The sequence below is a fragment of the Drosophila arizonae genome, chromosome 3 (assembly GCF_054131065.1).
Source record: "Drosophila arizonae isolate 15081-1271.41 chromosome 3, UAZ_ARI_1.0, whole genome shotgun sequence".
Classification (NCBI taxonomy): domain Eukaryota; kingdom Metazoa; phylum Arthropoda; class Insecta; order Diptera; family Drosophilidae; genus Drosophila; species Drosophila arizonae.
The window spans coordinates 10,639,829-10,667,705 of record NC_142923.1 but is presented as its reverse complement, the minus strand read 5'-3'; the positions used below and the strand labels follow the sequence as shown (position 1 = coordinate 10,667,705).

At 37.2% G+C, this 27,877-nt stretch overlaps 2 protein-coding genes across 7 annotated transcripts in view; one reads left to right on the top strand and one right to left on the bottom strand.

Moving 5' to 3' along the window:
• LOC108609655 (semaphorin 1a) overlaps nt 1-27,877 on the top strand; it is a 179,259-nt gene that overhangs the window by 66,098 nt on the left and 85,284 nt on the right. The window lies entirely within an intron of this gene.
• LOC108610882 (bomanin Short 3) lies at nt 6-395 on the bottom strand. The gene is made up of 2 exons (XM_018003247.2): nt 274-395; nt 6-203 (listed from the first exon to the last, which is right to left on the bottom strand). The coding sequence occupies exons 1-2, from the start codon at nt 323-325 to the stop codon at nt 130-132; spliced, it is 126 nt and encodes a 41-aa protein (XP_017858736.1). The 5' UTR covers nt 326-395; the 3' UTR covers nt 6-129.

The window sequence follows — 27,877 nt, the reverse complement described above, 5'->3', positions numbered from 1 at the left end:
ATTCATTTGATTTTGTAGATAGAAAATATTTATTGTTTATATTTATTGTTGATAATGCGCATAATAATGTTGACTGTAATCCATATAGACGATATTATAGTTAAAGTTTGAACCGTTTCGAGTGTCTTCTCATTTGCCACCTCGCACATTGCAGACTCGGCAATCACCATTGATGATCACATTGCCAGGGTTAAGGGGCGTGGCTGTTGAAAGTCAAAGTAATTAGTTTTTCTCTTGCAGTTCATTTCCATGAAATTTTGTTGTAGTACTTACCACTAGCCAGAGCCAGCAGACCGAGCAGAAAGGCAATTGATAGGAATTTCATTTTGTTTAGTTAGTTAATTAGCTTGTTGCTTGTGGAAGTGAAGCTGAACTGATGCTGTTTGGCCCAGTGCCGTGAGCTTTTATACGCAGATCATCAGAAGCGCATTTGCTGCTACGGTAACAGTGGGGAAAACGCAGCGATTATCAGACGGGATTACCCCCTCTTTCAGTCCAGAACGTGAATTCCCCAGTTCATTTGAGACGTTGGGCAAACACGGCGATAAGCTCATCTCGTCTAGTAACAGCGTATTAAAATCATATTATATGGAAGCCGAGCTCGAAGTGTAGTTATTGTTGTTGTTGTTGTTGCTGATTGAAAACTGGCTTTTACGTACTCAGAACATAAGGCAATCAACTTTGATTCGCCGGCTTTTCTTTAGAAAAACAGAAAAAACTCGCTTTCAGCCGCTTGACACTTTATGACATTTTCAATTAACTAACCGGCGCACGTTGCAGCGTAATTGACATTTGCATAAGTTCCAACTAAGTTTGTTGTTATCAAATTAGCATTGCAAATTGTGAATTGCAACGAGGAATTCAATGAATGCGTTTCTATTCATATTGATTGTAATCAATCTTTAGGTATGATATGCTTAACGATTTATCATATTGCCGGGAGTTGGTTGTTGTGGTAAAATAAGTAGTTAAAGGTTTTTATTGGTTTACTCAACGTGGAAAGCCCTTAAACTAGAAAATGATTAAAAAAATAATAATAATAATAAAATAAACAATTCTGTTGAATTCACATGTCGTCAGTTCATACCATTTTCACGCCCATTTGATTGCATGCAAATAGTCGGAGCATATGGAGCTTATGCGGCACAATTGCCAGTAATGAAAAACCTTATATGTGCTATGAGAAAAGGCGTCCGTATTTGAATAAACCCAACATGAATTTGAAATAAAAAGTTTCGTGCAGATATCTCATTTGTATGCACATAAATTGCATTACGAATTGACGCTTTACGGACGAAAAAAAAAATAAAGCAAAAGAAAAGATAAAAAAAAGTGTTCGGAAGAGCAGTGAAAAACCTGACTGAGAAGAGCGAACAAGACACAGCGGAAGGTAAAATAAATTAAAAACTCTCCAAGAATGCTTCGCTGCTGGCAAAGAAGACACAGCGGAATTGCAGCAGCAGCAGCAGCAACAGCGCGAATGTAAAAAATTGCTGAGCTACGCGTGTCCTTGCCGCGGCTCCTGTCACACCAAATAATAACAAAAGGTGCAAAGCAAAGCAGTGAAAACGAAGACAAAAAAAAAAAAAGAACCATGAAAAAAGAAGAAAATGAAATACAACAAAAAATTAAACAGAAATGCACTGGCAGAGTGCAGCATGTACGCTGAAGGCAGACCACGCCCACATTCGCGGCAGTGGAACCCTTGCTGATTTTGATGTTGGTAAATTTTTGTGCATTTATCATTCGGCCACCTGCCATGCCAGATCCTCTGTTCACCTGCATCCATTCCGATTTACTCTATATTTTCTTCATTTTTTCCTCCTTTTTTGTTGTTGTACATTTCCCGCTTGATTTTCACGAATTACGTTTATTGCTGCATAGTGTAGAAGAGAAGAGCAAGAAAGAGAGGAGAGTTTGGAAAATTGAAAAATGCTCCAAGTTCACTTGGCATTCGCATTGCAAACAACAGCACAAGGAATTGTCGATACGTTTTGGAAATAAAATGAAAGAGAGAGAAAGAGAAAAAGAGAAAAAGAAAAAACCAAAACTTCGAATTGATGATGAATTGATTTATGTTTGCGTATTCGCCTCTTGTGCATTCCCAAAACACTTTTTCCCATTTCCATTTTCGTTTTGATTTCTATTTCGTTTTCTTTAGCATTACATAGCCTTAAAGACCGCTGCACTGATTGTATGTTGCATTGCTCAGAGAATTATTTGAAATCGGATGCTTTCGATAAGCTAAATTCGTTTACAGTTGAACTGCTTAGAGAAGGATGTGGCTCCTGCCGGAAAGAAGTTGATAGGGGAAGTTAGCGAAAGCTGAAGCGAATCTGTTTACTAATGATGATATTTTGGTTAATAGACAAAATGTGAAACAATGTGCAGAGATTGCTCTGTGAAGCGTGAGAATCTAGGTGGTTGATTGAAGAGCGTATTAAAAGTAGATTGTAAATTGTGCAAGGTGGCATTTGTGATGCGTCGAGCAGAGATCAGTCCAGGAAATCTAGTCTTATGTATGTATATATGTGAGTAGCCCATTCAGTTCTATAGTCTTATCATATTTATATGCCATTTTAACGTTAAAGACAAGTCTAAACAGTTTTTTACTCCAATCCAGTTTAAGCATATTTATGTGAGCCCTGATAAAAAGCAAGTTGAATGATTTAAGTAATAGATAAAGGAAATTTTCACACCAGCTTCAAATGTGTGGCCTTGCCAGCTATTATATATATTGTAATTTAACAACATAATATTTTATTTACTAATATATTAAAGTCTTTACCCAAATGCATTTCAGTTCTTAAGCAGTTTTGTGTATCAAAGAAAAACTTTGCCTGCATTTAAGTTTGATATTAATATGCATAAATAACTCAATGAACTTATCTTAGATATTTTGGCATCCATTAGCTTAAGACGATTGGATAATAAATCTGAGATTTTATTTAAGAAATTGTGAGAGGCGAACGATGATAAATGCTCCTATCGGATTGATGATGAAATGTATGAAATGCCGTTAGCCCTTTAATCAAATTATGCTGTGAGCCAATCCAATATCCTGGCAATGCAGGCGAACAATGAAGTAAATTAATCTACTTGCTGTGAGACGGTTAAGTGTATTTGGTTATGCAGTAAATTAAATTCAAGAAACGTTGCAAACTCTGACAATATGCAGTTAATAACACTCACACACACACACACACACACACACACGAAAACAGCAGCAGGAGATTGTTGAAATAACTGCTCATCAATTTCTGCACAACTTGATATGCAAATCACGTTTGTAGACCGTAACACAGGTCGATTATAAAATATTAATAAATTAATTTAAATTCAAATTGTTATCAGAGTGCAGCCATGTCCAGGCGGCCACGCCTCCTTAAGCCAAGCGTAAATCAAAGCCGGCGACAGTTAATGGCTCAATTTAAGGTGCTCGTAAAAGGCTTATGAGCGCCCTTGCCCCACTCTACTCCGCGCAACCTTTGGCAAATTTATATGTACATACATACATACACACAAATCTAAATCCAAAATGCACTGTTGTCAATTTTCACGGCACAATTTATGTTAATTCAGTTGTAACCTTTGATACCATGAGGCAAGGTGGAAAGGTGACGCCTGCTCTTAAACCCATCAACGATCCCAAAAGCATCCATTATACACACACACACACGCACTTATACACACACATACGCACACGCACTAATTCACATACAGACACACAATGACTGGCAACAATCCATTAGTGGGTTACTAACGGTTCTCTTGCCGGCGCCATTTTGTGTAACAACTGCAAATCAATGCCCTGACGTGAAAAATGGCAATGGCGCTTTTGTATGCCATGTCTATTATAATATTCCTATATTATTTTATGCATGCAACTGTGTTGGCCCATCTATGTACGTGTGTGCATGTATGTACGTATGTGTCTATTCGAGTGTGTGTGTGCGCGTGTGTCTGCATTTTCGTAATCAACCTCATGATAAATCGTTTGCGCAAAATTTATTGAGTTTTTGCATGACATTCAACTCAACCGACAGCAGCTGCAGCGACCAATCATATCTGAAAACAGTATTACAAAGTACATTTTATGTATTTTTGGGAACTTATTCAAGCTCTCGTTATGTATTAAAATATATGTTAGATAGATTTAGACAGAGGTTTTTTGTATTAAAAGCATAAAATGTTATACGTAATCATAAAAAAAATTAGTTTGAGTCCTTATGCACTTAAAATATATTTGATGCAATAGAAATGAATATTGTGTTGTATTAAAGAACACTATGTGGAATTTTAGAGCTTTCTAAAAATGTACTATAATATCAGTAGATCTAATCTATCATATTTGGTTTGAGTTTTTAGTTTGAGTTTGCAAAAAAATATTAACAATACTTATAGTCACTATTTATAATAATGAGACATTTCATAAGACAGTTATTATATCAAATCTTGCATTGAAAAAAAAAAAAGACAATAATATTGTTCTCTTCATTAAGAAACTAATGTCTAAAGCAATCCTAGTCGCCTGAATGCATCCACAGTAACAATAGCTAGTGAAATCAGTTGCAAATGTCAGACTACTTCTTCAATTTTAATTGTATTATAAATACCTAGCAAACAGTGTACCAAATGGGAAAACTTAACGAAATATGTATTTAAAAATTTTCGACATACAAAATGCAAATCCAAACAGTTTGTGTTTATTGCCTAACGATAGCCGATAGGAGTTCATTTCCATGCCAAACACTTTCATTTAATTGCCAGATATTCGAATACCAGTATGTGTATGCATACATGTGCACACATACATATATATGGAACAGTTTTTATTGTTTGATCAGCTGTTGAACATCTACAGTTAAATGCGGTAAAACATAAAAATATTCAATTGAACGATGTTAGCCAAAGTGTGCTTCGAATATCAAAGCTTTCAGCACAGTTTACCTGCTGAGAGTCATTTGAGTTCACATCGAAATTATGGTTTTTTTTTTTATATTTGCTTTTACAGATACATAGACAGATACAGATACAGATACAGATACAGATACAGATACAGATACAGATACAGATACAGATACAGATACAGATACAGATACAGATACAGATACAGATACAGATACAGATACAGATACAGATACAGATACAGATACAGATACAGATACAGATACAGATACAGATACAGATACAGATACAGATACAGATACAGATACAGATACAGATACAGATACAGATACAGATACAGATACAGATACAGATACAGATACAGATACAGATACAGATACAGATACAGATACAGATACAGATACAGATACAGATACAGATACAGATACAGATACAGATACAGATACAGATACAGATACAGATACAGATACAGATACAGATACAGATACAGATACAGATACAGATACAGATACAGATACAGATACAGATACAGATACAGATACAGATACAGATACAGATACAGATAGATAAGTCACTTTTATATCTCTTGATATGTGAGAATAAAATCTTTGACGGCTCAAATCAAAGAAATGTTAGCGTCAACAAATTTTTGTAGGGCCCGGCAAGTGAAAAGAAAGAAAACCAGAAATCAATAAAAATTTCTTTTTGCATGCCAGTTTAGCACATAAATTCTTTGCTACACCACACACTGCTGCATGCATTTGGATGCATGCGTGTATGTATGTGTATTCTACCTATAATTGATGACTGCATAGATGTGGCACTGGTTCAATGCCTTTTGTCTGTGCGTCAACCTCAAAAATGTTGCAGTGAACTAAGTTCCATTTTCTTGAATCTTTGCTGTTTTCTCATTTGGCATGTGGCATTTGGCACTTGGCTTTTGTTCTATGTTATCCTGTGGACTTCGTCCCCGGATGCCTAGATGATTGATGAACTATTGAAAGAAAGTAAATGTTTTAATTGAGATACAAAAAATAGCTCAGCTATTAAAATGATTGAGAAAAGTGCAGAGAGAGGTTGCCCAGCTGTTGAAATGAGCTGAATATTTATTTGGTTTAATGCATTTAAGTGTGTGCTGCATTTCAAATAAGATAAATGTAAATGTGTCAATGTTTGCATTGTTTATTTAGCCATTAAAAGAAAAATATGTTGAAAATGCTTCAACGCTTCGGGTTTTCACCCTTTTCGAGAAAAGTTTAATATTTACGAGTATGCCAACAATTTATATTCGTTGTGCATTGCATTCAAATGAGTATTTGCTCTCCATTGGGACATTAAAAATCGTTTTTACATTTATTTATTTGCTACAAATTCAAATGAAATAAATAAGAGTTTTATAGCAAACACTGAATCATATTATCATATGTTTCATATGTTTCATATGCTCTATTGAGCCCATCTCCCACAGCTAGATTAACACATTCCTTAGCCCTTTCCTGACTCTACAAGATGACAGCAACAAATACCAGTATTTCCGCACAAGAGAAGAACAATTGCAGCTCAGCAAACATAAGGCCACTCGTAATAGAAGAGCAATATCCCCAACAGCTCGCCAGCCACAACTCAGCCACTGATGGTCGTCGTCAATAAAGTTGAAAATTATGAGTAGTGCCTAGGCACTAGAGAGAGTGCCTAGAGATAGGGAATTATAATGGGTGATGTAGCAACTGCTTTATGTCCACTCTAAACACTCGAACTGACCATGTTCTTCCAGCTGTTGTTGTTGCTGTTGTTGTTATTGTTGCTATTGTTTTTCGAGTTGTACTAGTTGTTGCTTTTCTGGCTGCTAGCTGCTGGCTGCTGGCTCTGCTAGCATTTCCGTTTTGTGCAATTTATAGCACATAGAACAGAGAGTTGGCAGAAATTATTTTGAAATATTGCAGACAAAAGCTGCCTGGGCGAAAGACAAATGTGCGAGCGAGTGTAGAGTGTGGAGTGTGTGGGGGCCGGAGTGTGGGGAAGTAGGATAAATATGAATGAAAAACTATTAAGTGTATGTCTGACTGAGCGTATGTGTATGTGTGTGTGTGTGTGTGTGTGTGTATGTGTTTGCGTATATGTGTATGTGTGTGTGTTTGTAAGTGACTAACGCTTATCGTCGTTAGTGCTAAGCTCTTGCAGAATGTATTTTGATTTTGTCAAAAACCTTGATACACATTGCGAAGCATATTTGTTGGAGCATAAACCATTTTTATGATTTCTGATAATTAAAAATATAAGATATATATATGAAATTGATAGGTTTAATATTTAACAAACTGGTCTTAAAATTAAAGATCGAAATTGCTTTTGTTTTACTTTTGGCAAGTTATATTGAAGAAATAGCATAGATAAATCTACTGTGCTTTAATAGGAATCACGAGACTGTGAACAAATTTAACTGTTTTACTATACAATTTAAGTCGTAAAAATAAGGAAAATATAAGGAAAGCTATTTGTGTAAATGTGCAAAATATTAAAAAAAAATTTTTTTTTACATTTAAGAACAAAATTTAGTGTTATCACAAGCTTTATAATTATTTTTTTTATTTTTTTTTTTTTTTTGTTAGCTAATTTAGATTCTTGAAAATATGTTTAATATTTTTAATTGAGTTTCAATTTTCCCTTTGTTATTTTGAACTTTTTTCTTCAATCTATACTTTTGAAATTCTATAAAATATATAAATTATATTTTTAAACATTTGCATTTTTGTAATATTTATATATACATTTTATTTTATTTTATTATTATTATTTTTTTTTTTTTTTTCGTTAGCATATTTTAAATTAGACTTCAAGGCGTTTTAGCAAAAATTACTTAGTTTTCTCAAATACTAATTTCGCTATTTTTTATTCATTTTTCCAAGGCATTTTACAAACTTTTCCAATTTATGAATCATATATGTCCAAAAATAAAATTTAATTATGTTAAGTTCAATAAGTTATTCCAGCGAGAGTATTCAAACTTCTTTATACTGTGTATCATTTCCATCTTTTGGGCAAAGAAATTCTCTGATGACATGAGAAGTGCTTGTGATGTCAGCAGAAACCAGAGAATTGGACATAAGTGCGAGCTTAGTGGCGGTCACTAAGTAAGGTGATTCAGTTGCCACACACACTCACACACACATATACAAACAGAAGAGATGCAGCACATAGATAATATGTGCACATATATGCCAGAACTGGTATAACAGTTTTCTCTTCTTTTTTCTGAGCTTTTGTGAGCTCAGGACACTTGCTATTTTGTAGTCGAGCGAACCCGTGACTGTTGACCAGCCTGGCCGGAAATGGAACAAAGGCCGTGTAGAAGAAGATACATGAGCTTTATGCGCAGCAAATAACTATAGATAACTCCCAGTAGCAGCTCAGTTCTGTGTTTTGTATCGCGTTTTGTTGTCTGTTTCTGCAGATTACAAAAACAACAAAACAGTAAAATACATTTGACATTCGTGATGCACGGGCCAAAAATATTTTTGCCGGCTGACAGAAAAAAAAGGAAGTCTGTTGGCCAACGGCCATTGTCAGCGCTTTGTGCCGGCCCACTATCCACATAGACCCCCGATTTCCTCTCTCTCTCTTTCTCTCTCTCACACACACAGACACACACAAATACAATAGTCAAGTACAATGGGCGAATATTTGTTCAGTTGACGCTGACGATGTTTTCCAATTTTTTTAATCAGTTGAGTTTCGTTGATTTTTTCCCCCACTTCTTTTACGGCCTTTTGTTCTACGGCTTTTGTTTCTGCACAGAAATATGACGCAAATACCTTAAAGCCTTGCATATTTTTGGGCTTACTTTATTGTGATGCATGTGCTTCAGTGTGCATGTGTGTGTGTTAACCATAAATGTGCCATAAATTAGCATCAAGTGCTATGGCGCGTGCCGCTCTTTAAACGTTGCTGATTTAGTAGCTACTTCATTTCGTGTAGCTTCATCGAGTTAGTTGTTTTGTCTTGATGCTGGCTTTCAGTTTGTCAGCTCTGTATGGCATAACGCTTAGTTTTATTATCTTGTAAAGTCGCACTTGCACTTAATTTACGAGCACTATGAAAGACTTTGTGTGCGCTTGAGCAGCTCTTGGTTGAAATGGCTACTTTTTATAGCAGTTTAAAAATAAATTTGAATTGTCAACTAAGCTTTGTTTTATTTTTATTTTTATTCTTATTTTTTTTATTTATTTTTTATTATAATTGCCTAAAATATTAGTTTGTTGATGTGCGCCGGCCAATTCTGAAGTACTTATCTTTCAGCATGAACGACTAAATTTCTTTGATTGTCTGTGGCACGGCCCGTCATCAGTATTCATCTCTCTCGGCTGTTGTTGGTGTTAGTATTATTGTTATTCCCAGTCACATCATATGTACGCAAGCCGACTCAGAATAAAATAGAAAAAATGCCCTGAAAATAGAAAAATAAAAAATTACAATGTAAAATCTCACATTTTGCTGACGACGCTTGAATGCTCTACTGATCAAATTTGTAAAAAAAAAAAAAATGCAAAAGTGTTTGGTTTTAAAAATTAAATACATAAATTTTGTAAACAAATTTATAAATTTCAGCTACGTATGAAAATTTAGTATCTAACAAATATTTGACATTATAATTAAAATATAATTATAGACATAAATTTTGAAACTTAAGTTCTGAAATTGACACACACAAAATTAATAAATAATTAGTACTTCAAAATCTTTTATGAATAAAAATTTAAATAATATTGATTTCATTTCATTTGCAGTTCCTTAAATTATTAAATTTGTTTCACTTAAAGTTTTTGGTAATATATTTATTAAAGAATTTAATATCAATCCCATTTCACTTGAGGTAAAATTTCTATTTCCTACCAATATTATACCGCCCAAATACCACGAACTTGCTTATGTCTAAAAGGCTACCGCTGCTGGCCTCAATTACATAACGTAATTGTTTACAGAATAGGATATACTCTTGGCAAAGAGTATCTTACGAAAATACTGAATATATGTGTATGTGTATGTATATATGTGTGTATATATTTGCCTTATTAAAATTCCATGCAAATGCGCTTATATGACCCAACCAGCCAAGTGGGCGTGCCCGCACAGCCCTCCTCCCCCAGGCACAGCTCCCTTGGCTCCCTGACGCACGTCTCGCCTGGCTGCTCTTAACGTTGGCCACTTGGAGGCGAGACACGCGCACGCCCAAAATCCTCATCAGCCTGGCCATACAATTTCGAAATACTTTGAGCCATTTGTATGGATCGTATGTGTGTGTGTGTGTTGTGGGGGTTTGTGAGTGTGCGTCAACAATTGTTTCGCTGCTGGAAAATGCGCAAAAAGTAAAATCCTAACCAAAAGTTATTTCATATGCGAGTGTGCAGACGCCGACGCGAGTCAACAAAACAGCGCAAACAGATGAAAGGTGAGGGGTGAAGAGGGAAGGGTCTGTAGAAATGTGTGGAACCGTGGTAGCTGCCCGCCCAAGGACAACAATTGCAGTGAACGGCTCATGGTGGCTGGCAAGTGCGCGCGTGTTAAGCATATTTAGTTCATTTATTTCAAATTAGATTTTTAAGCGACGACGCGCGCTCGAGGGACGAAAATATTTTGCAAGGCGAGTGTCATGGCTGATAAGAAGAAGAGCTGCCAGCTAGTCCAGTTGGGTTTCTGGGGGCAGCAATGGGCAATGAGCAGTGTTAGCAATGATGCTATGCCCACAGATCGTTCTCTTTTTTCCTTTTTTGGGTGGGCTTTGCATTCATTTCGAAATTATGCGGCATTTATTTTGGTAAATTTTTTGCTTTTTCCTGCCCGTTACGCGGCATATATTCTTCCATTTGCTGATTAAAGCGCCCATGACAAGGGCTGTTTATGTTGTTCTTCTGGTTATTCACTTAAAAAAGGGTTAAAATAACAACAACTGTTTGATGTGGGCTTGGTCCATCGGACCACGAAAGTGGGAGAATCTCATCTGTAGCTGAATGGTTCATTAAGTTATTTGTGTATGAGCATAAAGAAGTTTTCTGCTTCTGCTTGTGCTTGATCCGCAAGCTGAATTCAAATAAGTATTCTGCATGTTGGGGGTTAGTGGTCAATGTGGAGAAAGTTTATATTTTGAGTGGTTGGAAAGGTTTGATATAAGTTTTATATAGCTATTCGAATGGAGTTTCTATGTTGCGAACCACTGAAGCGCAAATTGTGTTTCATAATTGAAATAGTTCCAAAGCTTTCAGCGTATGTTTATTTTATGTTTGTTTTTTATTAATTTTTTTTTTTTTGGTTTAGTATATTATTAACTAAACTAATTTTTTGAAACTTTATAGAACGAGATTTTCAAATAAAACATCTAACTCTATGCAAATTGAAGTTTTTACTAGCATAGACTGAATTTCTCTACTATAAATTCACTTAATTCACTCCTGTGCAGATATGTTATGAATAAACATGTCTAACCTTACTTAACCTTACCCCCTTTTAACCTCACAATTCATGCAAAATCGTTAGCTGTTTAAAAGTTGTTTGAAGTTAGATTCACAGTTATTGGCAGTGTCAAGCGTCCAGTCGGGGCCTATCATAATGTGTCCATCTAACTACTGCAAACACGCCACGTTGTTCAATCTAGTAAAGTGAATATTGGTTGGCAGGGGCTGGCGGTAAGTACCGCAAGCCAAATGCCAAAGATGTTCAGCAAAAGAGCTGCAGGACAGGCAGAGTGGGTCCATAGAAGAGAGTGGAGAATGTAAAGTAGAGAGAAGAATGTCGCTGAACAAGCAAAAATTTTATAACATTGCGAACAAGAGATGAGAGCGCTGTAAAAAATAGGAGGTGGTGGATGGTAGCGCGGGGCGATACAGCGAGCAGACAAGAAACTGAAAAACGCAAACACAATTATAACAAGTGCGGGCAAGACTAAAAAAAAAAAAAAAATACAACACAGTCGACAGGGTGGCATGAATGAACATGAAGCATGGTCAGGGCTACAAAGGGCAGAAGGCAGTGTGTTGACCAACAATGTTGGTCACAACACACACACAGTGAGAGAAAGGAAGAGAGAGACGAATACAGCTATACACTGGGAAAGGAAGGCAGCAAGTGGCCCCACAGCCACTAACAAGAACTAATATTTGACAGCTGCCTCTGCCCTGTCCTGTCCTGATGTTCTCGTCCTGCCACTTGGCACTGCTGTCTTTGCAGGGTATGGATTTTTACTTTTTTTTTTTTTTTTTTTCTTTGCTATTATTGTATACCCTGTATGATATCTGTGATACAGTTAGCATGTGTGCACATATATATAAAATAATTTCAAATCTATGAATTCATGCTGTTTTGACTTTGCCTAGCAACAGTGAGGCACAATCAATTAGAATTTTCGTACAACTCCTTTACAGCATATCTAGCTAGTCCATGCTTTTCCGACAACAGTGCTCGTACATGTTTTGTCATGTTGTCGGAGCCGCTGCGTCGCATAAAAATCGACGGGCCTGCGCCATTTTGGCCAACTCTGCTTGGCGTTCAACGACTTTTGGCTGATTTCGTAAAAGGCCAACGGAGCGAAAGAAGAAAGGGCAACAACAAATATAAAACAACAACAAAATAAATGTATAAAAAACAAGTACAGAGAGAAGTTCAAACTTTACCGGCAACAAAAGTCAAGTAGCCGTGCCAGCGAACAGCAACGAAAGCAAAAACAAAAAAACAAAAAAAAAAAAAAAAAAAAACGAAATAAAAAAAGTTATATACATATACAAAATTGTAAAAAAAAAAATAAGTATATACATATATATATGTACATCCCATGCACAACACATGCTGCTCATTTCAGTGGAAAATTTTTCTGTTTTATTTTATTTATTTTTTTTTTTTTTTAATGAAAACAAAGCAGCACCAGCAAAAGGGGCGTGGCATGGCACAACACTTCAGCTGGTGCCGTGCGAGGTGATGCGTTGCGCAAAAACCAAACACACATTTAAGCACTTGAAGCACGCAGCGAATAAGTAAGCCAAAGTGGGGCTGAGCGAGACTAAGAGCTGCGCCAAGGAAAATAAATGCCAGTCAGGTAGACAGTGAGACAGACACATATACATACATAGATATTCCCAATATGCGGCGCAGACACAAAAATGTTGCAGACTTTTAGGCGCATGTGGATGTTAAAATGTAAACAAAATTTGTACTTATTTGAAGAGCGCATATGGCATGGCATATAGAGCGAAATCTGCTAGGTAAATATAAGTAATAAGACATAAATATATGGATATATATGCATAGTAATCAAATAAAATTATATGAATATATTTAAATTTGCATTACTCGATGCCATATTTAATTGAATAATATGGCATAGAGTAGTGAAAATTTGAAGCAATCCTCTTGAAATTATCAAGTATCATACTTCATCAAGGGTGAAAATCTAATAAAAGAAATCGTGACTCTATTGCTTACCCATTAAATATTCGACAATATAGTGATCAAAAGTTTGATTATCTTGTGAGTTTTAAGTAATTAACTAATTTCTACATTTTCATGCATAGTTAGTATCAGGAATCTAGAATTTTTCAGAGTTACTAATGTGAAGGTATATACAACTCATGTATACATTGAATTCATATTCGCATTACAGACACGTATATGTTTATATACTCAAAATCAGGTATATAGATATTATTATATTTTTAAAATTTCTGTGATCTAGTTCTATTTCTAGTAGTACAGTGGAGATCTGATAATACGAAATGGCAATGGGATAATTTTTTTTTTTTGTCGATTTACACGGAAATCCAAATTAACGAAATCCAAATTATCGAGAACGATTTTTTCAGGGGGGATAGATTTTTTTCGATTAATCGCGATTTTCGATTTAGCGGGGCTCAAAATATCGAGACTCGACTGTATCTGATATCAAGAAGTTGAGTCTTAAGGACAGGATGTAGCTTACTCTTCTAGCTTCACATGATCTAAGAATGCAATATAATTTGAGGCAAAAGTGACTTATAGTTTCTGAAGTTAAAGTTTTTATATCTAAAATGAAAATAAGATAAGTATTTTAGCTCCTTAGATCGATATGCTTGAGCATTAGCTGTAAAGACTTTATCTAAAATAGGAACTATGTTACTCTCCTAGTCTATCAAGTTTAAGGTAGTTAACTCTCAAGAGATCATAAAGTTTCTATGTAGTCGAAGTCTGTTGGGCAACTGATTAATTGCCTTTTATGCTAACTAATAAATCTGTTAAAATGTTAACTAATCCCCAATTCCTTAGCTAAACTCGTAGATTTATAATCACTTATTAACGTCAACAAACTTCAATCGATAGTTATCAATAATTGGCATTGCTGAACTCCTCGCCGAAAAGCGCTCCTTCAATTGGCTGACGACAGACGCTAATCGCTGAAATGACTTGAGAACTTGAAGATTTGATTAAATGTCGCAAGTGCGCAGTGGCAAATAATAATGAGCTACTCAGCAGTTACTTTGGCTCATATTTAATCAGGGCTCATTGTTTGATTCCGAGTAATAAAAGCCTGACGCTTCAATTAAATGGCAAAAGTTTCGTTCGCTGATTCTGATTACATGCAAAAAACTTAATTAAGTCAGAGGCGCAGCGCAGCGCAGTTGGCCGGGTTTGTCAAACGGCAAACTGCTGAGTAACTTTAATAGTTTTACACGCTAACCCACTTTGCACGGCGCGACTGAGAGTGTCGAGGAATGAGATTAACGGGGGCGTTGAGCTGCATAGCCGGGGAGTCAAATGCATTTTTGAAAAATTGCAAAACTTGATTAGCGATTTGTGTGCGCCTCGCACATGCCACACTCAGGCCTGACTATGACGAGAGCTGCAGCGCAAATTTGCAGCACTCGGAAAAGTTTTTTGGCCAACAGCCGAGGCAGAGGCAGTGGCAGAGGCAGCGCCAGTGACAGAGGCAGCGGCAGCGCAGCTCCCTCGCTTGAAAGTGTGCTATGAAAAAGCAAAGCTAATCTGACTCTAACCCCAACTTCGACCTATGACTGTGACTCGTGGGCCACCTGGGCAACGGGCACAGCCTTTGCGCATTCATCACGGAATGCAACAGCCGGAGAGCGAGCGACCGACCGAGCGAGCGAGCGAGCGAGCGAATAAGCGAGAACTTTGCCATAGCTCCCAGAGTCCCAGTTCACTTATCCATTTTGCAGTGCAGCGAATGATGTTGCGCCTGGCCAAGGCGCCTGCAATCCAATTCCCAATGAGTGCTGTGCAGATATGAAAGCAGAAGTTGTGGCTGCTGCCAAAATGGGGAGGATGTGCAAGGTAATGTTGGCACTGCTCCTGCTGCTGCTGCTCCTGCTCCTGCTCCTGCTGCTGCTGCTCCTGCTGGCGTTCGCATTGAAAATCCCCATACGTATTTGCAATTTGTCGGTGGCGCAAACGCTGGGGCGCGATAGCGTGATTGAATGGGTCGCCAGACTGGCCACGTGCTCAGCTTGTGTGCAGCATAATGAGAGTTATGGCTAATGCATACCCACTGGCAGTAGCTTGGATCCCGCTGACCCAGCTTGATGGATGGCCAGCCTCTCTGACCAGGCCAGACACTAGACCCGCACTTCCAACCCCCCCGAAAAAATAGAGCCAAGCCCCAAACAAACCAAATTGTGACCGTGTCTGCAATGGCATTGAAGCGTAAAGCTTCTAATGAAATTCTAAAACGTACCGTAAAACTTCCGATTGGCCACTGCAGGTGCGTTGCCCGTAAAGATTTGCATACACTTCAATACCTGGCTAAAGGTGTGTGCTTGTGTGTGTGTGTGTGTGACTTACGTCTTTGGCTTTCTGCATGCTGGCCGTTGGTTACTTTGTCTGCTCTGCAGTCGATTTGTGTCCTTGGCAGGTGAAAGTTGAATCAATGGCAACTCAATTCTAGTTCGATGTACGCTTGTGTGCTGCCTTTTAATTTATTTAATGGCTGGCAAAGGGGCTCAACTCTTTTCTTTTATATTGAATAAGCATAAAGGTTAGCCAGTATGCCATATATCATTGTCCATTCTGATTAGATTGAGGCTGCCATCGACCCTTATACCGTTATCCTTGCTCAAAGTTTGTTGTGTGAACAGGTCTCGGGGTTTCCTTTTTGTTTGTATGCACAATTGCACAATATTGGATATCCTATTAAAGCAGAAGGCTATTATGCTCAGCTTTAGTGTAAAAGGATATGGAGAGTGGCTTCTCTCTCTCTCTCTCTCCCTGCTTTTCCTTTGCTTTCTCTTACATGTGCATATTATTTAAATGAAAATGTTTTTCGTATACGGAATCTAAATCATAGACATCATTATAATTTTTATTTTAACTTTGGCTGCTCGCCGTTGGCTTGAATTTCACAATGCTATTAATTCAAAAGAAGCAAACGCAGTATGTGAAAGAGAGAGCGAGCATTGGGAGAGTAAGCGATGGATGGGAAACATTCCTTCAATTTCCACTGGAAATTTTCCAGTGCTATTCTTACAGCTCCAATTCACTTATAACTTTTAACTCTATATGAATATTAATTAAAATGATTTAACAGCTGCAAATCATTCATTCCTATTCCATTCAAATATACAAGACAAGAGAAACGCCAAGATATCTCACTCGGAACTTAGGCTTATCTACAACAAAAAAAAAAAAAAATAAATAAAAAAAAAAAAAATAAAAAAAATCTAACCAATTTAAAGTCATTCCATTCAATAATACAAAATTGATCGCTGAGTACTCAATTCGAAAATTTAAAACTCAAAAATAATAAAAAAAAAAAAAGTGATAAATAAAATAGGAATGGCTGAAACAGGCTTATCATACCATAGTGGAACCTATTGAAAACGAATCCGTAAAGTTATTTTGAGAATTTGATCCACTCTCTCAAGTTGGGGCTGTAAAATTGCCAACTGTAGCTGACAAGTATTTTTGTTATGCTAACTTAAGTAAGACTGCGATTTTGCTGCTATTTTGTATTCGCTTCATTTTTATTTATTTATTTTTTTTTTCGTTTTTTTCTTCCGTTTTCATGCTGCCTCTATAAATGGCGTTGCGATTGTGGGCATTATTTTTTATTGGTTCAAGTTGCCTAACGATGTATATTGGATATTTTATATGCTGCAGCTTAGCTGGCACACACACACAGACAAATAACCCGACAGACATAAGACATCTCTCTTTCTCTTGGCGATAGACTGAGACGCATTTATCGGGGCTGGGTCCAGGGGTGTCCAAGCACTGCCACACTTCAACTGGCTGCTGAATTCACACAACATCATTTATATTCCAACTTGTTTTCGAGGCGTCTGCAAAAAGTTTCTGGATGGCGTCCGCATCACACGAATACTTATATAAATACAATTTATGTGTGTGCCAGGGCATTTGTGTGGCAGCCATTTTGCGTGTTTTTACAGCATTCTCTAAGTGTGAGTGTGTGTGTGTGTGTGTGAGGGGAAGTGAGGTACATAGCACGCTTCAGTTGAACGCACAAGCAAATGTTGTTGCTCAATCGAAAGTATCAAATTGCCCACAATAACACTTAAATCCGACATCTAAGCTGAAGTCAACTCGAGTAAGAGGCAGACGCTAGGCGGAACAGCCCGCAGAGCTAGAGAGCTTGTAGAGGTAACAGAAGAAGCAGCAGCAACAGCAGCTATGAGGCTGTCAAGCGGCACGGAAATGAGCAGCAATAATAAAAATGTTAAATCTAAGCAAATGAAAGCAAATAAAAAATAAAAAACAAAATCGAAATTTTTCTTAAGCTAGTGAAAACAACTTGAAAGCGCTGGCAAAATAAAAGAAAATGTTTGATTGATGGATAAAAATGTGCATTTTATTGACAGATTTTCGCTGCTTGCCTGGAAATTGCATAATCAAGGCAAGACTTTGTACTGAAACGGAACTTGAAAGTGTGTGTATGTGTGCTTTAAGGATTTTGTAGGCGTGCTTGAATGCTTGAAGAAAGTTTCGAAAGGAAAGCAGCTTAAATTTCTTTGGGTTTCAGATTCATCTAAATGAAATTGAATTTTACAATAATGTGGCAGATCCTAGATAGACAGAAACTTGGTTCATTTATTTATGAATCAATTAATATTTGCTTATTATTAATACTTCAATTAAATATTTTAGGTAGAGAACCTTTAAAAAATATTTAAATTTCGATGATTCCAATAAAAGAATTTGTAAATAAAATATATGTATATATTTTTTATTCAACATTTTTTTATTTTTTATTTTTTTATTTTTTATTCAAAGACTAATTAAAATATATATTTGTAATTTTATATATTTAAATAAAATATACATTTTTAATTTTATTTCATCATAAAATTTTTTATTCAATTTTTTCATTCTGATTCATACGCACTCCGACTGAAAGTCTAAGTAAAATCTACGTAAAGCTCAACAATATTTTTCTTTCTATAGAAAAAATTTCCTAACTAGTTAAATAAATTGATGATCATCTGACTGTCTTCGTTCTCTATAATTGCTAATTCAATGAACCAATTTTCCTTTAGCTTTCGTAAATGAACAACCTTTTGCAATAAGTGTCGTTCGCTTGACTGGCAGCCAACTTTTTCGTTGTTGTTGTTGTATTTACGCTATTGTCATGTCCTGGCAACTTATTCAATATCAAATGGCGAGCAAAAAGTTTCTAATGGCGGCAACGATTACGCAGAAAAACTGTGAAAAACGGGCGGGGCGCCGCAAATGCTGGCGCAACTGTTGTGCAATCGTGTCAAATATTAAAACATGAAATAAATATTAAACGTGCAGCAGTCACAGTCGCAGTCGCTGAACGAGCAAGAAATAAACAAGAAACTTGCGCACAATAAGTTGCAAAATATTTACAATATTTCTGCTGTGCCAGCAGCAATGGAGAGAGCCAAGGAGAGAGAAAAAAGTAAAAGAAATATAAATGTATAGAGAAGGCAAAGCAAAAATCAGCCAACAATAAACACAACCAAACACCTCGCACACACATACATATACACCATCTAAAGATGAAGCCAAGTGCAACAGAGTGTGAGAAATGAGCGTAGCGAAAACTTTTGCTAATAGCCAAAACACAAAGTGGCTAACGAAGAGCGCCACAGAGGTGTGAGATTGTGGCTAAAATCAGTTGGCAACAGCCAAAGCAATAAAAATAAAAATAAATAAAAATACAAGAACCGTTGGATGAAGCGTCGCGACGCTTCTTAATTCAAAGCTTCATTTAAAATTCATGCAATTAAAAAAGATTTTGTTTCATTGATTGATTATTATAAATTCAGATATATATCAGATATATATTTAAAATATAAAATTGTATTAAAATTTATTAATACTTTTAAAGCCAAAGTTTTCCTAAATTATATTGAGCTTTTTATAGTTGTATATATCTAAAAACTGTAAGACTATGCTTATATTAAAAATATTTGGAACAAGCCACTATCGTGGATATGAAGGATGTCATAAAAAATCTATTCAATTTATAAGTTTGTTCAAGAAAACATTACCGCAAGCTGAATATAATCTAGGAAAACTCATTTTTTCTGCCAACATTTTTGGTGTTGGTCTTCAGCTGCTTTTTGTGCGCTTCAATCAGGCGAAAAACAAAAATTTAATGCAACGGCAGATGCTGGCCATCAAATCAGCGTGCCACGCCGCAAAGTATGCAATTTAAAAATTTCGTTGAAATAAATATTTTTTCTCTTTTTTTTTTTTTTTTTTTTTTGGCAACGCATCGTTGCGGATGCTGCTGGCACTTGGAAATCCTAAATTCAACAGAGAAGTTGCTGCTGCTGCTGCTGCTGGTTGAGCTAAGGCTTCAGCTTCGACACGAACTGATTTATAAAGTTTACAAATGCGTGGCAAAAACCCCGTGACTTGACTTGACTTGACTTGGCTCGCTGACGAGCTGCCGGGCGGGCAGACTGATGGACTGGCGGGATTCACTCACTGAGTGAGCAGAGAAGCGAAGCTGCTTGCTGAAAAACGTTTGCCACTTAACACGTACGCCGCATATTTTTGCCACGCCCAATTCAAAGCCCAGCTGCTGATGTTTGTTGCAGGGAGGGCGTTGCGCGAATGTGTTTTTCTTTTCTGTCTTGCTTTGCTTTTATTTTTTTCTGTTTTACACTACAAAATTTTTGCTGATTTGGCAGTTGTTCGCTGTGTGTGTGCGCGAGTGAGAAAGAGAGAGGGAGACATGAGATGCCGCATGGCAAAATTTATACGCCACACAGATGCCATGCCATGTGCTTTGTTTGGCTGATCCTTGAATAATCAACAACAGCAGCAGCAGCAGCAGCAGCAGCAGCAGCAGCAGCAGCAGCAGCAGCAGCAGCAGCAGCAGCAGCAGCAGCAGCAGCGGCAGCCAGCAACTGGCAAACAGACAAACGGCCAAAGAACTGTGGGCCTGGCTTAAAAAACGACAAAAAAAAAAAAAAGAGGAAGAAGAAAAAATGAGTCGAGCGTGGCCAGCGTACGTTGTTCAAATATTAATGTTGACCCTCGACTGCTCGTTAGCCAGGCTAACTAGCTGACTGGCTGCCTGACTCTGTGGCTTTCTGATGTGCCAAAAATGTTAAAAAAACTTGGAACACAGCTGGGCAGAGTGATTCTACATGTGTGTGCGTCTGTGCGTGTGTGTGTGTGTCTGCAGTGTGGCAGCAGTTGCTCATCAGGATCAGCAACATATGAGCGTTGCAGTTATCCAGAGATGTGGCTGCTCCATGCAAGCTAAAACAAACTTTACTTTATGTTTTCAAAACCTTTATTAAATTTTGTTTGCCAACGCGCGGCTCAGAAACAACACCGAAATTTTGCTGCTCATATTTTTCGTTGACCTACTTTCGAAAATTGTCAAACGAAAATAGAATTTTGCATTCGCAATGAAAACATGAAACTAACTGGAAATCGGCTATCTTTGCTTACATCTCGAAATCTGTGTAATATGGGTTTCCTGTTTAAAATTGACAAACTGGATATTATTCAAATTTAAGGTAAAAATAAATAAAGAGGGAAAATTTAAACAATTTTAATTGAAATCGGAGTTTTAAAATGTATAGCATAGAAACATTCAAAGTTTGTTCTACATAATTTAATGCAGTACTTTAATAAATTCAATATTTAATTATAAAATAAATAAAGAATATGTTAAAACTTCTTACAGTTACAGTTTCATAATGTTGGTATATTAAATTATGAATAAAAATAATTAATCAGTAAAATCTTTATTTAAAAATTCTTAGTTACAAAATCTTTCTAATATAATGTGAAATATTTATGCATATATTATATTAGTATATAATATAATTGATATGAAATAAAATACTCAATTTCAAATCGAACAAATCAAGCCCAATCCAATTCACACTCAATTTCACAATATGTGAAATTGCAATTCCATCAAAATTAAATAAATAATTGCATTATTATAGTTTAACTATGCAGTTTGATGGCAATCAAAATATTTGGTTTTAATCTACCCTGCTTCTCCAACAGGGGAAAAACGAAATTATAATTGCATCTGCTATTAGAAACGGTATGTTAATTTGCAATCACCCGCAGGTCGAAGTTCGGGCCCTTTAATTTATTAACAATTGTGATTGTAATCAAATTTATGCTTTGCTCTTATCGTTGCAGGTATGTGTGTATAAATATGTCAGAAATGTGAAATGCACAATCAATTATGAGTCCCGGCTGAAATTGAGTAAGAAATTAAATTAGAAACACAATGGGCCCAGTATGGGTGGGTGGTTCGTTGGTTGGGTGGTGCGAGTGGTTTATTTGGCCAAGTCTTCAATGCGCTGGCCAATAAGAAATGCCATTGTTACAACTTTAATTAATGGCTATTAGGCAGGAAAATGCCATGCCATTTTATACGTCTGCAGACAAGCTGACTCCGGACACGGACACGGACATGGACTCGAACCCCGGAACCGCAGTCGGGCAAATTATACGGCACACACACACACACACACACACAAGCACAAGCACATGGAGAAGGCCAGACAAAGCCAATTGTTGGCTATTTACGAGCTCTGCTTGGGGGCAAATGCTGCTGCGGGTGTTTTTCTGCTTTAATAAGCAATTTTTAATTTGCAATTACTCCAGCATTACCCATACACAGTCACACTCACACACACACACACATCATTACACATACTCTAGAGTGCGGCACTGAAATTATTTTTAATGAAAATGCGCATGCAAACACATTACGCATACGAGGCGTTGCACAAACATCCTGCTGCCGATTGCGAGCCGCCACAAACGTCAATCAATGCACATGCTTATACACACGCACACAGAGCATATGTATATAAAGCAAATATATATGTAAATGGGTTTGTATATAAGTTTAATAACTTTGCTTATTGCTTGCCCCAGGCATTTTGTGCGCCCCAGTAGTTGCATGCAACTTGCCAGCAGAGGCAGCAGCAACGGCAACGGCTCCATCGACTTCCTGCAACATCGGCGATTCAGTTAAGTCGACTAGGCGGTCATTAGGGAGCTTTGGCGAATGTTAATCACATTACCGCAAAACGTTATAATGCTTGGAGGATGCGGTCCTTTGCTCATCATCGGCGCGTTTGCATCCACTGCTCAAGTAACAATAACAATTATTTTCACCACATGCCTGAGCGGGTCTATGTGTCTATGTGTGTGTGTGTGTTCCCTACTAAAATAGTAAACCGCAATTTGGCTGCCTTCCTCAGCAAACTATTTGGAAATGCAAACAGCAACCGAGCTCGAGGTTTAAGTTTTCAAGTCCGCAGCCTGCATTTGGAGGCACACACACACGCAGCAAGCCCTGGGCAAACGTTGCGTATACGCATAATTTTCGTGCGCACTGTAAGCCGACTGCAGCACAATAACAACAATGGCTGACAAAACAGCAACACTAAGAACAACAACAACAACAACAACAACACTTAGCTCACTCTCGCATTTACGGGCGACGTCTCCCAAAGGCAAAAAGTTTGCTTTTTGGGGCCCGCGTATTTTGATCAGAAATACACACTCACACCCACACACACACACAAGTAACTTCTGCACACGAATATGTAGAGGCAGTCGCATAATTGTCGACAAGTTACATTTTCCTGTGACTGTATGACTGTGCATGCACTGAGCGAATTGTATGGCTATGTTTTAGCTAATGTGTGATTGAAAGTGAATTTGATTAGTTGTAAAATATAAAATATAATTCTAAATGTGAATTTAGAAAACCAAAATTAGTTTGTACTAATATTTATTTATTTATATATATTCTTTAAACTACGCAAACTATATAATGTGCTGTTTTATACTCTGCAATTATAGAAATATAAACAGATTTCAAAAATATAAAAATAAAAAAATATTGAAAAATAATTTTTTTCTCAGCCTTTTGAAGAGAATATTCTTTGAATATTGAATAGTACAAAATTATAAATATTAGTAAAATAAATTAAGATTAAGGGCACATTTAAAATTAAAAAATGTCTTTCTTTTAATCATAGTTAGCTTAGAAATATTCGGCGAGACTAGTTGCATTTCCAGGTATATTTTAGCTTTTTAACAAACGTATACTCCTTTTATCAATCAAAATCGGAGCTCTTTAAAATATTATTATTAATTATAAAAATTTAAAAAATGTAGTGGAATCAATTTTTCTGTATTTTCTTTTTTAAAACCTTAGAGACCTCTTATATTGCCCAATCCGCCTACTTCACTTGGCCACAAATTGCCTTTGCTTTTGACCTGTCCATTTCTTATCATTGTACGGGCTTAAGTTTTCTTAACGTGTATCACGTACGTTTGGTAAATGCGATGGGCTCTCATTGAAGTAACAAAACATCAAAATCGATCGATACAAATTACAAAACCAACGTCAGCAGCTTTCTCGTTTAGGGATGCTCTGGGTTATCCTTGTAGTGGTGGTGATGTCGATGGTGCTGGTGGTGGTGGTGGTGGTAGTGTTGCTGTTGTTGCTGCTGCTGCTTTTGCTGTGGCTGTTGGTGGAGTTTTATCCCACAGTTCCAGTCACAGAGGCACGGAGCCAACCCCCTGGTGCATAGTTCCGCATTGACGACGACGACGTCGAGGACAACGACGACTATGAAGGCTGGCACTTTGTGCTGCTGCTGCTGTTCGTCTGCTGTTCTGTGTTCTGCGCCGTGTCTCCTTTGTGCCGCTTGTGTTTTACTTCCACTTCAATCATAACTGTGTTCAATTGTTGTTTTTATTACCGCATTCCTTTCACCTTTGCCCGCACTGACGACCAACTTGCTCTGTGGCTGGGAAAATTGGTTGGCTTTTCCGCACTCACTCTGCAGTTGTTGTTGCTGCTGCTCCAATGTATTTTATACTCTCGCGCTGGGTATTTTGCTTTGATAATCCAATTTAGAGAATCACATATCATAATATAGTTGATCGCATTCCATTGTTGCTTAGCTTATTGCTACTTGATTCATATTGTATTTTTGCTACACATTTTCTATAGTTTACTATAGTTGGAATAATTTTTTTTTTAGCTACATCCCGCCTGACAAATCATGAATTTTTGCTCAAGACGCCTTTCATCGTTTGAGTATGATTATTTGTGAATTATATTTATAATATATAAATTCAATATCTTGCTGATTTATATTTTATATCATAGAACACCATGGATTCCATATTTTATTAACTTTTGCAGAGCATATCCCATTCGTTGTCTTCATAATTCTGGTTTCTGCTTCTCCTGCCATCATTTTCTGTTTTTTTTTTTTTATGATTTCATGCAACCGACAACCGTTACATATGCTTATCTGGCGGCAGAGTTCTGCTGCTCACCTCAGCACACATTTTCCATTCATTTCCTTCCCATTTTTCCGCATGAGCGGCGGCAGGCGAAGGGTCGGCTACCTCATGTGTGTGTGTGTGTGTGTGTGCGTCCGAGCTCAACAATTGCGCATAATACAAATTAATAATGCAACAATTGCATTTGTTGTTGTTGTAGCTGCTGTTGTTGCTCGTGTGGCATCCTTGATTTCATTAAATATTTGTAGCCGCTCGCTGTTATCAGTTTTTGAAATTGTTTTGCATCAGTCAGCAGCAGCAACAGCAACAACAACAACAACAGCAGCAGCAGCTTCGTGGTTCGTGCCAGGCACATTTCATGCTTTTATTGCGCTTGTCCCTTGCTTTTATGGCAGCAACAAATAGAAATCGCAGACATAGTCACACAGCTAGCAGCAGCGAGCAACGACTTGGCCTGAATCACATTTGGCCCGCTGTAGCCGTTCAGCAATCCCATCAAATGCATTTGGCATACCGAACACGCATCCTGCCACATATTTGCTTCAACATTTTACGAGCGTGTTACAATCGATTCAAAGCTCTTTCTCTTTATTTTTCTCCTCCTCCTTCTTCTTCTTCTACTTCTTCTTATAGTTCTGTGTTGTTTCGTACTTGTTGGGCTTTTTAATTTGCCACAGACAGATTTTGCAACACTGGCCAATAATAATAATCTAATTACGACAGTCTGACGCAGATAACTTGCACACGCAGCTGTCTTTTTGGGCCAGTTAAGGGAATTGCCATGGCCAAGACAGGCATTGTTCAGCTATTGCATATTTGAGTTATGCTTTGACTTGTCAAACCTTCTCTTATTGTTATTCACATTTATTCATATTTCGTCACTTAGCCAAGCACCTTCAATTGCTTTCATTTAGCTCATTAAAAGTTAATCTTGGCCCGGTTCAACGCTGCAATTCGGGCATTTCAATTAACGCCTCGTTATGAAACTCAGCCAAACAAATGCCGACAGGAATTTTCGGATGGGTGGCAAAACTGTCTTTCATGCTGATTTTTCGTATTTACTAGCTGACTTTATCTATCAAAAACTCATTACTAAGCAGAAAAATATTGCCCCAAAAAGAGGGGGAAAATATCAATATTAATTAGTATGTATTACGTGACAACTTGCGTATGGGTTTGGCTTCGTTGCCTCCACTTGGGTGCTCCACTTTGGCGTAGAGTTGCCTTTGATTTGCTGGCCGGTAATTTAGTGATTCATCAGCACGCGGAATACCGTGGAAAGCTGCGCTTAATTGTTTTCGATTTTCTGCTACAGCTTCAGATTGGGGCAAATGGAGCAGATGTGTGTGTGTGTGTGGGCAAATCAAGTAACCCACACTGGATGGATTAACAAAGTGATTGGCAACGACGTTAACATTTTCATCAGGCGCACAATGAATGAGTCAGAGAATTTTCCACAGCCAGTAGGTAATAGTCAAAGAGTGAATGAGAGAGAGAGAGAGAGAGAGAGAGAGAGAGAGAGAGAAAGTGATAGAGAGAGGGGTAGAGTGAGTGGGGCAGCTGGCTAGTTGACAGCCGTAATCCATCATCATTGTCCGAATGGAAAGCCTTTGAATTTTTATGATTATTATTATTATTATTATGTATTTGCGCGTGTGGGCGGCAACAATGGCGCCAAGGCAGGAAATGCTATATATAGAGTGTATACTATATATGTATACAATGAGTACTATCTATATCAGCGATTTTGCTGCTGTGTTAGCCATTTATCGGAATTCATGGCGCACGCTTCTCATTAGTCTCTGTTCTGCACTCATCAACTGTCTGTCGTTATGTCGTTCCGGTTCGTTTGGCAGCACAGTGGGGCGGATCTAGTCGAGTTGACATGTTTTGACAGCTTACAAATTATCGATACCATTTATATGTCTACTGGCGCACTTTGTACCAAAACATGGCCACAAAGCCGGAGCTTTGTCAAAAAGCGACCACAATTGTAATCAATTGAATAACTTGTCTATATGACGATTGAGTGTTTTGGCTGTGATCAAGGTGGTCAAGACATAATACCTAATAGAGGTGGTTAATTTCAAGAAGTGGAGAAATATATGCAAGAACTTTTTGAGTACTTAGGTATTAAGAGAGAAAGAAAGTAATTAATTTGAGTTGAGTTGTATAAGCACAAAATATTATTGATTAATTTTTTTTTTATTATTATGATTTACTGCTGAATCCATGAAAATTTGGTATCTTAACAAAAGGGTTGAATACGTAAATAAAAATCAAATTAAAACAAAATTTGAAGCGTTTGGAATACAATATTACTCAGATAGAATAATTAATTCAAGAGATAATATGAGGGAGTTTCCAAATATTTACGAGCACTTGAAATTTATTAGAATTACTATTACTTTATTACATATATTTGCACTAAATTTGTATTTCAAAAACATAATTTTGTCGAATTAATTTGTATTAAATTACTTTAGTTAAAATCAAAAAGTTAGACGAAAAAAAAAAAAAAAAAAAAAATTTAAGCAGTTTTCACGGTTTTCGCTAGTAAATATCTATTAAATCGAAAGAATTTTTTCCTCATTTTTGTTTTGTTTTTTTTTTTTTTTAGTATACAATCAATCAGACTTTAATTTCGATTAACTCTAAAATATCACTCAAATATCTTAAATTCATTTTCGGAAATTTTAACGACTTGCATTAAATGCTGAGTCCATTGTGTATGTGACTGGGGTGGGATGGGATGAAATGGAGGTTGTAGTGCTTAGCGGGTGGCTAAGTGGCGATAATCGTGACTGACTTTTACAACGGCCGTATGCCAGCGACAAATACTGTTCTATGGCCAACTGATTTTACCCCGCTCAGCCGCCAAAGCAGTTTCTGCTGTCGGCGAACACGTTTAATCTGCTTGCCACAGATTTCTATCACTGTCATGGATGTTGTCGTTGGTGCCGTTGCCGCTGTCGCTGCCTCTGCCGCCGTCGCTGGCGCTGTTGCTGCTGTCGCTGACGGCGTTGCCATTGTCAGCGTCAGGCAGCGAGCTGAGCCTGTTTTTCCCTTTGGATTAACATCGGCGCTGCTGCGCCCTGTCGCGTCGCCCTTTTCTTTTTTTTTTTTTTTTTTTTTTTTTTTTAATGATACACAATTAGTGCGATGATAAATGGTCTGTCAAATGCAGCAT